Here is an 18,612-nt window from a genome sequence, read left to right as displayed (position 1 = left end):
AGGGCCCGGGCCCGGCCCGGGAGTGCCCCCCCCCCCCCCCCGACCCCAGCACAATTTACCGGGCCCTTCCCGACAGCTTGCCGCGGTGGCACACTGACCGTCCCGTCCCCTACTCAGCATCCCACGGCACGCCGGACCGCCAGCCCGCCAGGACGGCACGGCCCCGTACACGCCCCAAAAACAGGGGGCCGGCCCGGCGGCTCCGGCGGCATGGCCGCATGGCGCATTGTGAACGAATTTATGTCGGAACCCTTTCGGCCGGGTCACGCGAAAACGTCCCTCCGACCCTAGGACCCCCCCCCCCCCCCCCCCACACACACACACACACACGCACGCACCGTTTCTTTGGCGCCGCCCTGACAAACGCTCTGCATCCTGGTGGTTATCACGGCGCCTTTCCTGCCAATAACCGCGCCTCGTCTTCTCCTTGTTGCAGACCATGAGCCTCGTCGATGTGCGCGGCGACGGTCCTGGCTCCACCATGATGGGCACCATGATGGGCCCGGCGTCGCCGCTGGAGTCGCCGCTGGGGTCGCCCCTCGTCTCGCTGGACGCGGCCGTGTTCGTCAAGGGCGGCCTCAACTCCCCGGGCGACCCCCGGGTGGACAGCTTCACTGATGGTGAGTGGCACTTCCATTACCGGCCGCTGTAATCACTCGGATTGCGCGGCGCCTTGGCCATGCCTTGGTGCTGCAGTTGCAGCTTGCCATGGACGCCGTCAAAGAAACGTAGAAAGGCCTTCGTTACAGCGGCGAGGACGTGACGCTGCCGTGCGCCCTTCTGCCAGGTGACCTCAGTGAAAAAGCGAAGGCGTTCGTGAGCGGACTGTTGGCTGGCCCAGACGCAGGATTTATGGCTCGGTTCCTTCTCCCCTCCGGACTCCGGACACGGAGCCCCGTACTTTTTCCCCCGGCCATACATGTAGCATTGGCTTTTCGCTCGACTGACCGATTTCTTTTGTCCCCTTTCAGATTTCCTGCAGACCGGGTCGCAGTTTTACGAACTGTTGGGTGTGTAGAACTGTGGCACTGCGTGTGGAGTTGCCGCGGGTGTTGTGTGTACGCCTGCCTGCCTTGATTGGTGGTTGGCTCCCCCGCATGCTTCTTCGCCCCAAACTCAAACTATCAATGCTGCGCAGAGGGCGCTGGCTGCAGAAGGCCAAGGATGCCCTGTGTTTCGCACACATTTCGACAGCCCTGCTTTTTTAAAAGCAAGAGCGCGTTTGCACTTTTGTTTATTCACTATGTTTCTTGCAACGCCAACTTAGGACATTGGCGTTGCTGAATAAATGAAAGTGTGGCCCCTTTCTGTCACACATTCCATGCTTTTGTTGTTGCTCATTTTTCCGATGGGTTTGTTGATGTTGTTATAAATGTTGTTGTTGTTGATTAATTGATTGTTGATGAACGAGCGAGCGTTGTTCTCCCCTTCTTATACTGTTTCTTTCACTAACCTAACCTTACGAATCCTGGCCCGTCAACTAACACTGCGTGGCTTGTGTTCACAGCTTCCGGCAAACCCTCTGACCCCAAAGCACTGCCACCCGAACCACAGACAAATGACACGAAAAAAGGCGGCTTTCGGAAAAAGGGTAGGGGGAAGAGGCGCGGCGCCGCGGCCCCTGCGGCCAAGAAAACGCCGTCGCCGACGCGGAAGGCCGTGCCCCTGCCCGCCCTGCCAGCCCTGCCCGCCCCGCCCAAAGCGGTGGAGAGGGCGGTGGAGAGGTCGACGCGGTCGCTCCGCTCCACGGCGGCCAGGGAGGCGGCGGCGGCGGCCCGGGCGGCAGGAGTGCAGGACAAGCAGACGCGTTCGCGGAGGACGCGGAACAATTCCCCCAACAGCAACGAGGCCAGCAGCACCGCCCAGAGCGAGGAGGAGCAGGGCGAGGAGGCCTTCGCCATGGAGACGGACGCGAACGGCCCGTCCGACCACGCCGACGACGACGCCGCCGACCCAACGACAGAGGAGCCCGCCGACACGACGGCGAAAGGAACCGCGGAGACAATGGGGGAAAGCAGCGACGCCACGGTAGAAGAGAGCACTGACACGACGGTGGAAGAAACCACTGACATGACGACAGAAGAAACCGCTGACACAATAGAAACAGGCGCTGAAATTGGCACCCAAGCGGCCGCAGACATCGAGCAAGGAAAGGGCAGATCCGAAACGGAGGTGGCAGCTGATGTAGTGACGGCCGTGACTGATAGCAAGAACGAGGCATTGACTGACATTGGCATCGCAACAGCGACCGACACCGCGGTCGAAGTATCGAAGGATGCTGTGACACCGTCTGAAAACGCGACCAGAGCAGCGGCTGACACCGTGATGGACGCAACAGCTGACACTGCAGTAGAAGCAGCAGCTGACATCGCAGCGGAGGCAACTGCCGGCAGCGCGGTTGAAACGACAGCTCATTGCGAGGAGGGAGTCTCGACTGGCAGTGCGGAGGGAGCAGTACCAACGGAGCAAACTCGAGCCGTTCCGATCGAATTAGACGCGTTGACACCGAAAGGCACTGAGGAGCGTGAGGCTCCGTCTGAGGCGTTCTCGCTGGTGCTACCCGCAGACGTCAAGGCATCCGACAAGACTTGCTCCACTCAGGAGGCTCCCCTCCCTGCCGCGTCCAATACCGAAACAGGAGAGCCAACCTGCGCACCGGCCGCGCCACCTGCAGAGCTGCCAACCCCCACCAACGAGCCACTTTCGCACGCGACCCAGCCCATCACGTCAACAATTCTGTCGCCAGCCGCCGACGCCGCCTGTGTGCCAGTCGTTGGCACACCTGCTTCAGGTGATCCGGCCAGTGGGGAAGCACCAGCCGCGGAAAGCAACCCCGTAAGCACACCGGCTGACACGAAGCAAGAGCCCACTGCAACCCCCAAAAAGACCACGTCGAAGCTTTTGCTGGACAAAAGGCCGAGCCCTGGCACAAGCAAGGCCGTGACGGAGGCCTCATCGGGCAAAGCGAAAATACCGCGAGAGGAGACAGCGACTTTGGTGCCGGCCGCCTCGGCCAAGTCAATAGGCAAGGAAACCAGCTTCGCGCCGTTCTACCCAATATGGAAGTTTAATGAGAACGCGGGCTTGGCCTCGGCCTCGCGCGATGCCGCGAAGCAGGACAAAGCACCGAGCCCCGCCCCACCGGCGCCCTCCAGTTCCAGTGGCGCTGCCGGCGCTGCGAAAGCCGAGAGCTGCTCGCTCGCGAAATGGCAGTCCGCCTTCAATGCCGTCCCCCTCCACCCCCTCGCCAGGCAGCCGGTACAGACAATCGCCGGGGACGCGGCGACGTCTGAAAAATCGGCCAAACCGACGGAGCAGAAAGCTGTCCCCTCCGTTGGCATGAATAGCACGCCTTTTCACTACACCGCTGTGCCGCGGCCCGGCGCCACCACGCTCGTCCCCACCAAGCGCGCCCGCTTGACTGGGTCGCAAGAAGTGACGGACTCGCTGGGCAGAAAGCTATGCCTCCTGCCCAGCCTGCCCCGGGCCAAGCTGACGGCGACGTCCACGATAGGGAGAGTGGGGGTGTTCGGCCGCACCTTGTCGCTGCCCGAGGGGCGACGGCCTTTCGGCGAGGCCACGAGCTTGTCCTCGCTGCTGCAGACGCCGACGCGCGGCCCCCTCACCTCCGCCCTCACCGTGGCCATCCAGCCGCACGCCGCGCCGACGCACTCTTCTCCGACGTCGCCGAACATCTACACCATGTCCTCGAGCCAGTCGCCGACGACGCAGACCTGCTTCTCGAAGAGCGCGTCCAAGCCGCCGGAACCGCAATCAGCCTCGCAAGCGCAGAACCCCATCCTGAGCAAGGCCCTGCAGCAGGCCCTGCCGGCCATGCCCACCGTGATGAGCACCGACTCCTACATGAGCAAGCTGGAGAGGGCGGGCAGCCACCCGGGCACCTTGACGCCGTCTGCCTCCGAGACCAACCTGCTGAGCACCTTCGGCACCGCCACGTCACCGGCCTCCAACTCCTTCTTCAGCAAGTTGGGGCGGGCCCGTCCCCTGAGCCCCAGTGCCCGGCCGTTGGCCCTTCCGACTACCTCCGCCAACTTGCTGGACACGTTCGACACGGCCAACTCGCCGCCCGTCAGCCTTGCCGCCACCAGCTCGGAGATGCTGGCGCTGAGCACCAGCGAGACGGACTCGTTCTTCAGCGACTTGGAGCACGCGCCGCGCGCACGCCCCTTCGCCGGCCCCTTTGCCGCGGCCCCCTCCCTCGCGGCGCTGGCCCGCCTCCGAGAGGCCGCCCTGGACAAGGACGCCGACCAGGGTAAGGTGCTCACTTGGGGGCACTCTGTGCAGCACGCCTCGGAGCACGCCTCGGAGGAAGCCTTGGAGCACACAGCCAAACACACACCACACTTGCATGATTGTGACTAACTGCTTGAATTAAAGCGCTTTGGGTGTCTCGTTGTCGGGGATGCGAGAGAGATACGGTCGCGGTTTCGCTGAACCAGAGCGCGGGGCTGGTAATCTCATTTTCCGCTCCGCGGCACAGGCGAGGCACAGCGCCACAGCGCGCTCTCGGAATCCGCCGGTCCGGCCCGAGCCGTCCGTCTGGCTTCTCCCGCCGGGCCGCCGGGTTGCCATTCGTCCATTGACGGCTGCGGTTTTGCGCTGTAGAACACGTTTCCTAGAAAAACTTCGCTTCCGTATTTCACCTAGTTGTTTCGTTCACCGTGCACTGGTACAACTAACTGAAGCACACGTAGTGGTTGCTGCGCTTGACTCCAAGCGTGGTACTCGTTTTCACTTCTTTCGACTATCTAAACGCATGGGAGAATTTCTCTTCTTACGCTTGACTTCAAGCGTTAAGCCTCTAAGCGTAGTTGTACGCTTGAACGAAGCATACAACTTCGCTTAAGATTTACCAGAGTAGCTGCTTCCCTTCGACGCTTGCTTTCGATTCTGAACACTGGTCTTGCTTGCAGCGGGCTTCTCCGACTCGTGCGCCAGCAGCGGCTCGCCGGCCACGTCGCCGGGCACCCTGCCGCTGTACCCCCTCGCGCCGACGGCCTTCGGCTTGGCGGGCGGCGTGGCGGACCACCAGGACCAGGCCGTGCCGCAGCACCTCCTGGCCACGGACGACCTCCTGGACGTCTCGGACGTCATCGGCAGCATGGACAGTGCGTACCCATTCAGTTACTCCGCTTGCCCGTTCTTTCGATTCAATAATTACTGCGTTTTGTGAGTCTTGAAGCAGTCTCGAAAGCCTAAGAAAACACATACGTACGGCGAGGCGTGTGATTTGTTGAGCTAACTTGTACTGAAAGAACGGACCACTAGTTCATGTCGTTTTTCTCTTGTGCCTTGAGTCAGTGTATTATTGGTAGAACTCGTAGCTTCTTGCAGGCTTCTAAACAAAATGAACACTGGTAGAACTAAAGCGCACTGTTTCTTCAAGTGTAATGGTTGCGCTTGGCTTCAAGGGTAGTTGTATACTTGAATAAGCAAACAATTACGCTTCAGTTCCACCAGTGAACAAAGATGTTAAATCGTAGTTTATTAAATTGGCTTCAATGTTGTAGTTTTTATTGTGGTTGGTTCTTACAGTGTATCCTAGTGACTGTTTAGTTTAGTGAACTAATTTTTGTGTGCAGTCCAAACTTGGGGCAGAGTTTTTTTCTCGCTTTTCTCTTGTCTTGAACAATGCCGCAGTGCGAAATTTTAAACGTCAAGTTGATAAATTGCCTGTCTTTTGCCAATTGAGATGCAAGTAAGCGCCCGAAACGATTGTCCTTGTCGTTGCAAACCGTTAGACAATTTGATAATCCGTATTACGCTAATGTCTAGACGCCGCGCCGTGTCGTGGGCACGCCACTGCAGTGTAGGAGCATAGCGGGGTCAGACTGCGGTCGGGCTGAGACGCGGGGGAAAGGCCAAAGGCGAGCTCTGTCTCTGTCGCACCTCCAAGGGACACCCCATGATACAGACAGCGACGAAACGGCCACCGAGACGGCCAGCCGGCTGGCCGAGTGTCTGGCGCAGCCATGCGCGACGTCTCGGCAGCGTCTCGGCAGCGCGCCACAACAAGAGGGAAGTCGGATTGCGGTGCCACCGAAAAATAAGATCGGGCTTGTCGGAAAGTCCGACCCGTGCTAAGCCCCCTTTGTGCGACACAGTCCCTCTCTCTAGGCTATTAACACCCCGCGGCCGTGGCGCCACGCAGTGCGCGCAGTGAAACTGATCACAGCCGCCTTTCGGTTTACTGCCGAGGACCAAGACAAGTTTACGATGCCGATCAGGAACTCGCACCGAAACGCACGCGCGTGCCTGGCTGTGGCGAGGGTCCTGAAAAGCCGCTAGCAAATACTTTTGCGATGTGCCGAATGCAAGTCGGACGGCGCGGCGGCCTCTTAACGAGGCCAGCCTGCAGCCTATAATTATGTAGATTTACGGGCCCTGTTCAATCGGCCCACTGGGGCGCGCTGATCGGGGTGGGGGCTGGGCTGACCGACCCGAACGTTAGGGGTGGAAGGGGGAGGGGGCTCGTAGCCCCCGGACCAGCACAGCGCAACGGACGCGAACAGGCCTGGGCCTGCAGGCAAAGAGGATAATAATTCGAGAGTGGCTCGCGCGCAGGGGCGGTCTGTCAAGGTCTGTCAAGGCCGCCCTGCCCCCTTGCATCGCTTTTCTCTTTTCTCGGTAAACAACAGTGTGGCGCCTCTGCTCGCTGAAGGTCAAGGCATTGTGCAGGACCCCGGATTCAGGGGTAGGCAATTCGTTAGGGCTGATGGGAAACATTAAAAATTCATATTGTTCAAAAAAGTTCCCGATCATTTTATCGTCCTATTAGGCACGGTTGAATTGCATTCCAAACTCTAGTTGTATGCAATTATTACTTTTCTCATGCTTTTCATCGGAGCCTGGTATCAGGCGGGAGCGTCTTTGTCAGTGTGTCTCTCTCTCGCTGCAGCCTGGTGACGCCTACCCACGGTCCGCTGCAGCCAGTCGCTAGGGTGCCCAGGTATGTTCCAAGTTTCACCTTCCGCCTGGTAGAGGAGGTAAGCGGGGCAGCTTAAAAAAATTATACTTCACAAGAAGATTTCCTCTGCGTATTCAAACATTTAAATGCACGTGTTGCCTGTGGTTAGTTTGATTTTGCCTTGTTACTTGTGTTTCCTACTTTGCATGCACTTCATAGTGCACGAGTTCAGTGTGTTTCTGCTAACATGGTAATTGGCTTCTTCGTTGTTTACTTTGGCTGTTTTGATTTTCATATATGACGTAAGGGAAGGGTAACTTTAAACTTATTTGTGCTAGAATCAATTTTGCCGAGGGTCTGGTAAGGTAAATCCCCTGTCTAAGAAACATAGGAAGGCTCTTTCGGGCGTGCACAAGCAAAGGCTTTATTCCAGTGATGGCTCAGCCAGTATGCACTTTGGTTCGAAATAATGATCGTCGCGAAGCACTGACCTTCGTTTTTGTCGCAGTACAATTGAGTCATCTACCCGCAGTCTCGGAATAAAGCCTGGCCCGGTGCCAACAAACAGCCATTATTTTGCAGCCGACTCTTCCGCCCCGCCCGCCGTGAGCCCACCAAGGCCCCACCGAGGCCCCGCCACTGCCAGGTCTCGGCGCGCCGCGGCGGGACGTATCTAATAGATGTCCAGTTTCCGTAACATCCAATACGAGAGTGGACCGCTTCGTGCGTGGATCCCTTGGCAACGTGTTTCGTTGCACTTTCACTACAACGAACCCATGTCGATAACGCCAGACATAATTTGTAGAACTACTGTAGTAGTAACAGGACAGTATTATTCAGCTGAGGAGCCAGTAGTGCTCTCACGTTACATCACGTGCATTAGTGTGCCAAGCCCGACAAAGACACTGGTGGAACGGGTGGGACTGCATATTGTCCTGCGAAAACAACGTCGCATTAGACTTACGAAAGTTTATCGTCCGATGCCGCTTGCCGGCAATATTTTTCCGCTGCAATTTAAATGTCTCTTTTCTTTCTCTTCACAGCCGGCAGCCAAGACTCTACGCAGCTGTCTGGAGAGAGCCTGAGCAGCAGCTGCAGCGGGACGAGCAGCTTTAGTGGGCCATTCAGCAGCAGTGCAAGCAGCGCAGGCAGCTGCAGCAACAACGCCAAGAAGACCAGGACTCTGTCCCCCAGCCGGCTGGGGCCTCAGGTGTGCCAGGTACTGCTCTGGTGCTTGTTTGTTACATACGTAGCCATGTCATGATTGCCATCAAATAAATAGGGCAGAATAGTGTGTTTTTCTCTTTGGCACCAATCTGGCTTTATCTCTCCTTACATAAATCTGGATTCAACAATTTTCTCCAATTATGTTGTATGCTGTTATTTGTTTTTGACTGTGCAGGTTTGCTCAAAAGTATTCAGTAATGCGTCGGCGTTGGCAAAACACAAGCTAACTCACAGTGATGAACGGCGATATGCCTGTTCTGTTTGCTCAAAGGCTTTTAAGCGTCAGGACCACTTGTACGTATTTACTGAGATCCTGAAACGTTAAAATGAGAAGAGTGTTTGTATTCAAATTTGTACTTATTTTTTTACTGCAGGAATGGACACATGCTTACGCACAGAAATAAGAAGCCCTATGAGTGCACGGTAGATGGGTGTCCAAAAAGCTACTGTGACGCACGATCATTGCGTCGTCACGAGGAAAACCACCACCATTTGAAAGGACTTCCCGCTCTAAAGGACAAGGACTCAGAAAAAGAAGCGCGGAGGCGTAACTCCAAAACAATTCTAAGTCTGTTGGCCACTCCAAGCACGGACAGCTCTTGTGCCACACTAGATACAGCTGAGGCTTCACCCACGGCCAGCACCGTAACGGACTCAGGCTCTACTCCGATAAATGGGGTGACAGCATCTGAAAACGGAACAAGCGCAATATTACCGAAATCCGTTGCACCTGTGACGTTGCCCACGCCAATGGCGTCGCCAATGACATCGCCAGTGGCAACTCCAATAGTGTGTCGAAGTCCTATCGCTACGCCTCTGCCCTCCCCAACGGCTCTGAGTCCCGGCCTGAGCCCGGCCCTGAGCGCACCAGTGCGAACGCCCGCGCCGTCTCCAATAACAATCCCAACGGTGCGGCCGCAGCTGGTAGCAGCCCGAGCTATGCCTGCCAAACAACAAAGCCCTCCACAGGGAATGCAGTTTCAACTGCTTCTCGACCAGTCATTTCCGCCGTCACCTGGGACTCAAGGCACTCTGCTTCTGTCCAGAAGTCCACCTGAAGATGGACACCCACAGGCGTGCTATCGGCATACCTGTCACCCACGCGACAGCTGCCTCAAATAAAACTTCCCGTCTCTCAACCGCAGCTTCTGACAAGTCAGGTTCAACAACCAAAGGTCACCACGGCGCGAAGTCAAAGTACCTCTCAAACCAATGCTGCGCCAATCTACACGGGGTTTGCTCGACAGGCCTCTCTGACAACTCTGGAAAAGAACGACCAAGTGCCTAAATTAGTGCAGTCCGTGACCTGGCCCCAAGTATTAGCCACGTCCTCTGCCAGTCAAATTCCAAGTGTGTGTCTTGCATCCCCAAAAGTTGAACCTCCAGCAGTGACTGGAAGAGCCGTACCGTCGCAGGACATGTCCAACGAAAGTTATCAACCCGTTTTAAGTACCGACCTACAAGTAAATGGAGTTGATATAATTCAACAGGGCGTCACACTGCAGGTACTTAGTCTATTCTTAAGTTTTATTCTATTTCTATCATCTTTTTTTGATGTTTTAATGTTTTTGTTTTGTTTTTGAAGGCGACAATTGACCAATCAGGGATGAATCCTAACAATCTGGAGTTGAAGGGAAAGTGGCTTACCCACCGAAACAACAAGCTCGGTCCCTTCAGAAGAAATCTGGTTTGGCCTTCGAGATAACTAGCACCTCCAGTACCGCACCAGTGAGCACGACCGTGACAACCACCACTGCCACTACCAAAAGCACTGTAGCCTTGACCTTTACAACAACCAAATCCATTACGAATAACAGCAGCACCAAACAAAGCACTAACAGCACCGAAGTTTTTAGCGGCAAAACGGCCAGCGTACTTAGTGCTCTGCATACACAGGTTAGACGAAACTTACTTTTAGATACGTTTTAGGAGTATTCCGATTCCACGTAAACTACTGCGTCAGTAAATAAATTTTTTTGCTTAGCGTACTTCCACTTTCATGCACGGGAATAGTAGAAATTGACATATGGACACGATTTTCAAAGGTTCCTTACCACGTTTGTTTTGAAATTTTATGAAACAAATGCATATAATGTCTGTTTTTATATGTTCACAGCCAATTCCAGTGCCAGCCCTTGTTCATGACGATTCGAAGAAAAGTCCAAAAGCCGAAAAAGATACAAATCAAAGCAAGCCTGTGGCTTGCAACTTGTGCAACAGGCGCTTCAAAAATATTCCAGCTTTAAATGGACACATGCGTCTTCACGGTGGCTACTTTAAAAAGGTTCGGTTCATAACTACTTGCGTGGATTGCAGAGGTTTGTGGCTCTAAATTGTGATTTAACGTTTTTAACATACTACGTGTCCTTCAGGACTCCGAGTCCAAGCGATCTGACAAACGAGAATCCACGGGCCCTCCGTTGCAAACAGCAAGTGTGTCAGTAAGACAACTTATTGAAGAAAAAATAATTCAGAAGCGAGGCGGAACCATTGGTCGAGTGGCTCTTTCTGCTGGGAGAGAAAATTCACCATCATCTTCGGCACCAGCTGTAACAAGCACAGCTTCCACAACAACAGCTACTGGTTTTATTCAAGCCCGAAACATCGCAGAGGCCCGACGACTTAGTGAGCAGCACGAGTTGGCGTTTAAAAAGGTGCCTTTTTTGTATTAAAATTTAAGATCCTTTTAGCGAAATCACTAAAAATGGCTTTAAATGTGTTAAGTGGACCTTTGTCAATGTATCTCGTTATTTGCCCTTTTAGCTGTCTCAGTCAGTGGACTCCGTGGCTGCAGCTACGGTGCTGCAGCATCACAACTACGCTAACAGCTCATTTCCCACCCCACCGCATTCGACTAGTGCGTCAAACACTCCACCCCTTACTCCTTTGTCTCCACTCAGCAATGCCCCCTTTTTGCCACTGTCTCCTCAAAGCGAGGACTCAAACCAGCTCTTAATCAATTCAGAAGACCCTCTTCTTTCATCAACCATAAAGGATATAACAAGAAAAAAAATTGACTTGAGGTACGGCTTGACGCCAAACACTTTATTACCTGTTTTGGAAAATTTAGAATAAATAAAGTTTCTTTTTTAGGTCACTCACAGTACTTGGAAGTGTGCTCGTAGAACGTGGTGGGCAATTACATTTAATTCAGGCGCCTACGGCAACAGTGCAGAGACTCAATAAGAGCAATAATCAGCAGCAGAAACCTCTTATTCAGACTAAGTCTCCTTCAACCCCTGAAGTTGTGCCAGTGGCTGCGACCACAAGCAATGACATATCAAACGATATGGCCCCCGAGATTGCCCCTGAATTGGTATCTTCCTACTTTAAGTCTGTGGGAATAGACGATGAAGAATACCTTAATTCGATGTAAGTGAAATATTTTAGGAAGTCAATCACAATTCCAGACCAGTATTTTTTCTAATCTTGACATTTATTGTGTATTTGTACTTTTTATGATACATATACAAGACAAATGTATTTGCTTTAAAGTATGTTGTGTGTGTACTTTACTCTTGAGTGATTGGATCTTTCGTTTCAACAGGGAACCGGGAAACCCACTAAATGATGATACTTCAACAAACATTCCGGTGGAGTTGCCCTCCGAAAAGGCAATTTTTTCACAGAACTACCTTAACTTTGTTCCACCACCAAAGCGGCCTCGTCTGATGCCAAAGTATCCGACTTTCAAGTCGCGGTTAAGGAACTGCCGCCGGGAAACTATCTGCTCTGCTAGTATGCCTTACACTCCGGCTCCTATGCTTGACCCTAACCGACCAGCGGCAGGATTGGTTGCGTCTGTGACCCAGCCTTGGCATTTACCATCATCTTCTCAAGAAAATGCGGAAGTTGTTGATGTTTTCGCTCTTACGGCTCCAGAGTCTGACAGCTTTCCCCATGTCAATGTTGGGGTGAAGTACCAGTGTCCCATTCCACCTTGTGAGAGAAGCCATACCCAAGAGCTAGTGACACGGCTAGTCATAAACTTTACGAACCTTCCGTTGAAGCCAAGTTAACAAATGAGCAAGGTGGGTAGATTCATTCCAATAATATATAGAATTGTGCAAGGGTTTATTACTATATCGCTTTTGTTTTGCAGTAATTGCATACCTTGAGTTTGCCTGCTGTGATGCAATACCATTTGCGGGTAGAAACCAAGAGTATGCCCTTCATCTCTTGCACCTGTGTGGTGGTGACATCCCAGAGGCAACAATGCAACTGATGATTCGGAAACCAAAGCTGCCAAGAGACCATGGGCTACTGGGTTTCAATTACGGAATAACAAAACTGTGGGGTTATGCCGAAGTAGATGCTTTTGTGCGAGCACTAAAGAAACACTCCAAAAACTGGCCAGTTGTGGCCAAAGAGGTATGGGCCTAACATCGTTGTCAGGACGACACTAAAAGCATCACAGAATGTAATTGCCTCTACTAATTTGACTCAATTATTATTCTTGTTCTAGCTCGGAAAGTCACCAATGCACTGCATTCAGTTTTACTACGTGTGGAAGAAAGTTTGCTTGCCGGAATATTGCAAAATTCGAGACAGATGGCAGGGGAAAATTGTCGACGATGACCTAAATAACAATCGTAATAACCAAGAAGATGCTAATTCAAGCGCAAGTCTCTTGGAAAAAGCACGCAATCCTGCTGAGATAGAGATAAAAGAAGAAAAACAAGAGGACGATGATGATGATAATGCTACCCTCGACGCACTTGCCTTTATAGCGGAAGACGACGGTTGTCTATCAGAAGGAGGAAGCCAAGACGCACAAAGTCAAGTGAAAGTACCAAATATGCCACAGTCAAACAACAACCACTTTCACAACAATGTGGAGTACTTTTATAATAAACTAAGCGCAAACGAAGAAACGCATGGATCTGAAACTGAGTCATCAAAGGAAAATAACGCCCTTCAATATATGAGTCCCTCTTTGGCACAGTATCACCGTCACATGATGTCAATTTGGTTGATGCCACTGTCAGAAATTGCAACAATTCCATGGCTTTGCAGTGCGACGATGAAAATGACAGTTTTTCTTTGACTGAAATAAAAACTGAGCCATGGTCATTTTGCGACAAAGATGACTTGAAACAAGATATTATCAGTGCCAACGTTGACATTAATGACCCAAAACTTTTCCTGGATGAGGTAATTCTTGTTCCAACCCTGCACCATTTTGAACCCTTCAACAACATTCAAAATTAATGCGGATTTTCTTTTCAGTTTGATGACGTCAAACTTAACCTTTTATGTGAAAATTCGCATGACTTGGATGAAACTGTGGAGGAAGCACCAATAGTTGTTCCTAAACCCGAACTCTTAGAGTCAAATCATGATGAGGTTAAGAGAGAAATAGAAAGCATGATGGCAATGCACGGGATCAGAATGGAGGATGAAGATGTGAAAGGACCAGAATTGCGCACTTTTAACGCTGCCCAACCCACTTTAGCAGAAAATGACTTGCAGCTAGGCGTTGCATCATGCTTGGTGAGACAAGAAAACGGTGTAATGTTTCTTTTTAGATTTCCTAAAGGGTGAATAATTAAATATTTTTTTCCAAACTGCAGGAAAACTCTTCCCAGGCTGAAGAACATGTTATCACCTCGTCTGAAAGCCGCTTGTTTATTTGTGAATTTGCAGACTGTTCAGGGGTAATAAACCGTACCGATATTTTTTTCTGTTAGCGTTTTCTTGTGGGTGTGAAAAGTTTGTTTTAATTTTTTTTTCAGAGCTTCAACTCACGAGCGGCCCTAAATGGACACATCCGAATTCATGGTATTAGGAAAACCCTTTCAGCTGCCGGTGCTGCCAAACAATCAACACAAAAAGACTTTGCATGCGAGACATGCGGGAAGTAAGTGTGTTTTCGCACTCCATCGATATGCCAGGTAAAGGCAGATTGCGTCATGCATCTGATTCAATTTGGAGTGACGCTTTCTGCCCGAACCAAAACAAATTGCTTGTAATGTTGGAAAGTAACCAAAGACAGTAGCAACGGCTTCACTAATAGTGCTGTACCAAACAATTAGCATGTCAGTTTAACAAAGAACTAATACACTGATAAAAGAAACGATTTAGTTGTGAACGCCCTGTCTCAATGTATACAAGTTTTTCAAAAAATTGTGTGTAATTCTTTTTTATTTTCTTAAACGAGCTTTCTATTTTTCAGGACATTTGGAAAAGCAAAGAACCGCAACGCGCATAAGAAAATCCATAGGTTTTGGGACCATCAGAAAATGGAACAAGCTGAAAGGCTTGCTGCTATCTCAAGTGGAGTGTCATCTTCTGGTGAATCTCCATTGATCAACTCTTCACCAACAATATCGTTTAGCACTTGTCTAAATTTTGGGCTCAACATGGCTTCCACTAAACAGATGACACCAAAAATTGAACCGGCGATCGAGTACCCAGTCAACACTCTAGAACTTGCCTGCTTACAAACTTGCGACGATAAAGAAATTCCTGTTTGCTCTGACGAAGAAAGCCTGCAAAGGTCGAATTGCAAGACGTAAAGGAAACGGATTTAATTGAGACGACGAATCTTTCAGAAGAAGACAAGTCGAAGCATACACCAACAGCAGCCCAGCTCGACGAAATCTTTTCGTCCCTTTTAAGTAACAATCAAGATGAAAAGGATACACAGTGTAGCCCAAAAATAAATAAAAATCAAGAGCCCGTGAAGCAACTTGTCAAACCAACTGTTTAAATGGGATTTCTTTATTCGCTTTGATGCACTAATCCCGTCTAAGCGTACACATTGTTACCTCTGAACTGTAACGCGCTGCATGTAGTATTTGCGATTCTAAGGAGGCAGTACGCAAGAGAAAAAGATCCTTATTTGATCCATTGCAACGTTGTGGGAATATTGTACCGCACCGTTTTGCAAACGCTTTTGTTGTTAGTGCTTCATGGTGTGTTTGTAAGGAATAGACAAACGTTTCAACGCTGCATAGTAGATCATGCTACACCATAGGTGTTTTAAAAATCAATGTGCTACGTAGCCTGATTTATCATGTCGAAGATGTAAAGTAATCACTTGATTCAAGGAAAAGAAAGTTTAGCTCAGGTTTTGCGATGTCAAAGAGGTGATCACTCATAAAAATAAATGTGTGTATAAAACATGTAAATGGTTACTGTTTATGTTTCAAATATAATTTAAAATACTGCAAACAAAGTATTAATAATTAAGGAATTAATTACTTTTAATGTGTGTTTCATTGTTTATTTTTGGTCAGTTGTCTTGTAGTCCGAGACTATTGCACAATGGTTGTGATTGCATATAGACTTGTACTCCATTGAGAGTTTTTGCTTTTAGTAGTACTTGTAAATAGTTCTATTTTGTGATGTTTAACGTGTTTTACATCATGAAAATCGTGTATCATAGCTATAAAAGTGACTACGCAATGCTATTGATGCCAAGATGCTATTTCGGGCGCAGTAAACTTCAGGGCTACGCTCATGTGATAAATGTCAGCGCAGAAGGGGAACAGGTAAAAACATGATCCTGCGTCAGATTTGGCAGTCCTTGGGCACAATGGACAAAAGTGCGAAACAATGTTACATTACTTAGGCATCGTACAAAATTGTGTACTCTTAAAGATTTACCTTCCGATAAATGTTTCCGAAGTATTATAAATTTTATATCTAAAAATACTCAATTTAAAGGTTGTTAAACATATTTTGTACATATGTTTTTAGTCTGGAATACTTCTTGGTTGTGTGTATATGTGCCATTGATTAGCTAATGGATGTACAGCTCTGTTTAGTTCAAACTCGTTGGTTGTGTTTTTGTGCCATGCGAAACGCACGAAGTGCCAATTTGTTTATTTTGAAGTAATTGGTTGTGTTTTTGTGGCGTCCATATGCCAGCTGATGTGCTCTTTTTGAAACAAAGGCTGAGTTCAAGTGGACAGGTGAACAATTGCTCATTATTGTTTAAAATAATAGTACACGGAAGGACACAAAATTGTTCATAGCGTGTACGTTAAATAAATCATTTATATTTTCTAAAAACATTTACCTAAATAATGTATCTCAATCTTATATCTAAATATTACATTTAAATATTGTAACTAAATGTTTTATCTAAATCTCGTTTTTACGTACAATAAACGTAGAGCATTTAAGCCTAAGAGAAAATAGCTAAAAATTTGTCGGGTTGACTAAAGCACGTTAAAATTTTGGCGATCTCAGACTGGTTAACGTTCTGTGTTAAAATAATTTTAGTCCTTGACACAAGCCAGATATTGTCTTTAAGGCCTTGGTCAAGCTAGTATATACCTAACTACAGAAATCGATACGAATTAATTTTATAGGTTTACTTTTATCCATCTTTAAGCTGTGGATTAAAAGTGCAATTTTAACGAATTACTAAGATTCAGTTAAAGAAAGCCTTTTTATAATTTTTGCGGCACCTAAGACTAGACTGAAATTTATTTGGCCTTTAAGCTTCCTCGGAAGCATTAAAAAAAGCTTTGCTCCTTCAATGTTGAATAGTGGCTAAACCATTGAAAAGAGCTCTTTACAGCCGTTTTTTTAAATTGTGCTGAAAAATCTTATTTACACTGTCCGGTTCTACGAGTCTGTTAGTGCAATTCATCTAGCAGGAATGAAAGGAGCAATTTTTTTGCTTCTTATTACTGTTTTGTCGGATCTTTCTTTCTGTTGTCCTTTTTACATATTCCATGGATAGTGCATTGAAGACAGTCAGTTTCCACTTGCCTAACAGAGAAAGATACTATCTCCCAGACTTCTTAGATCCTGGACGTTTATTTCGAGTACATTTTCATAGCTCGAGACAAAATAAACATTTTGCCGTAATTGATCAACGGCTGTGAGTGTAGTACCATAGTTAAACAATTTACTAGATTTAAGATTGTTTTCTGTTTGATGACAAATTGTTGAGTTGTTTCACTCACCGCCTAGGGGTACAAAACTAAACAGTATTACTTCTTTTATAATTAAACTCAACAAAACGTTTGTTTTCGTGTTGCATACTCGTATGTGTCTTCATTAGATACGTTTCTCGTATATTTGTTCATCTGTTTATGTTTTCTTAAAAGGTTTCTTAGCGGTAGAGCAAACTCTTAATAGAATTTAATTGATTTATTATTCAATCTTACCTTTGTCCTTATCGTTTCATCGTCCTTTCAAGACTAAGTAAAAATATGCTGTAGTACTCTTAACATAGCTTCTGTACGGTTAAGTGCCTTTCATTTCTCAAGGTTGTGTTCTGGAAAAGATTTGTGACTTAATATTCTGTTTAGTAAAAACAATCATAAATTTTTCGTACTAGTCTCCAGTTGTTGGCTCAGCCACGCAAAAAAAGTGATAACTTCGTATTGATATATTGTGTCTTCTACTTTTAAGTAAATTACGTAAGAGTACCTTTCTCCTTATTGTGATAGCTGTGTCAGTGTCTTTGTTTCTTGTAATAGCTTTGTTGCATCTGTGTTAGCATTGTATTTGGTGTGCAAGGCCGCTTTGGCCTATGTGGATCCTTCGAGTAAACATTTATTGCGTGTATTTGCATATACTTTGTTGAATAAAAGTGCTCGGCACTTTTGTCTGGATGCTGACTGTCGTATGCCAAAAAGAGGTGCCCTACATTAATTTGTTACACTTAGCAGAGTCAAATGAACCATCGCTTTTCACAATCTGTTTTCTGAAGTTTGGTGCACAACTAAACATAGACAATATTGATGTTTTCATAGTGTTAAATTTGCTCTCATTGGAGAAGTGTCGTTGATATAAAGATCGGCGTGGTTTTCACATTGCGAAAGAAAATTAAAAAACATAATTAAATTACATTTCCTTTTTCGCTTTTGGTGTTGTGTATTTAGACCTCTTCGTGGTGTAGCTTTCAATCACATTTTGTTTCAATGCTCAGCATATCTTTTGCTGTTCCATTGTGGCAAGTTCTCTTCTATCCCAGTTTTGTTAAGGTTGTAAGGTTTGGTTTTGCGCTTAAAGTTGACACAGTTTGTCCCGGCCTCTTTAAAGACTGTGCTCAATATTGTTGTATTAAATATCGATATTTGTAATTTTTTAAAAGTTTGTAGGTTTGTGCAGAACGAAAGATCGTCTCATATCATCTTGGCATTCTTGCCCTTTGCACTTATTTGTTATTTTCATATTTCCGTCTTACTCATCCATCCAAACGATTTTTGTTACTTCTGTGAGTGCAACATGTAATCTCCTTTTTCTCCTGAGATCCCATCGAAGAGCTGTTAACGGCATGGTAAAAAAAGTAGACCAATTATATGTGAAAAATATGTGTTAGAATTAAGGTTGGCGATAAGAGAATGTCGATTGAGTAGATGTCAGTGCTCAACTTCTTCATTCTTAACTGTGTTGGAAATAAGAGGAACGAGATGTTTTTGGCTGGTCTTGAAAATGTATTAAATGTCTTTATGAAAAAGGTTTCATCGTTTGACTTCTTTTGGTTTCGT

At 48.2% G+C, this 18,612-nt stretch overlaps 1 protein-coding gene across 1 annotated transcript; it reads left to right on the top strand.

Annotated features, from left to right (window-relative positions):
- The first annotated feature begins 436 nt into the window (after positions 1-436).
- Positions 437-18,588, top strand: LOC117643936 (mucin-5AC). The gene is given in 21 exon segments (XM_034383123.1): positions 437-620; positions 972-1,010; positions 4,935-5,129; positions 7,972-8,147; positions 8,331-8,449; positions 8,530-9,221; positions 9,224-9,660; positions 9,773-10,051; positions 10,272-10,439; positions 10,528-10,809; positions 10,919-11,178; positions 11,249-11,527; positions 11,703-12,100; positions 12,103-12,186; positions 12,258-12,526; positions 12,621-13,175; positions 13,178-13,309; positions 13,385-13,648; positions 13,729-13,812; positions 13,891-14,015; positions 14,331-18,588. Coding segments are annotated over 21 exon segments (5,361 nt in total). The 5' UTR covers positions 437-439; the 3' UTR covers positions 14,674-18,588.
- Positions 18,589-18,612: the final 24 nt, after the last annotated feature.

This window comes from Thrips palmi, unplaced genomic scaffold (assembly GCF_012932325.1).
Source record: "Thrips palmi isolate BJ-2018 unplaced genomic scaffold, TpBJ-2018v1 HiC_scaffold_17, whole genome shotgun sequence".
NCBI lineage: Eukaryota > Metazoa > Arthropoda > Insecta > Thysanoptera > Thripidae > Thrips > Thrips palmi.
This window is presented reverse-complemented; position numbering and strand designations above follow the sequence as displayed.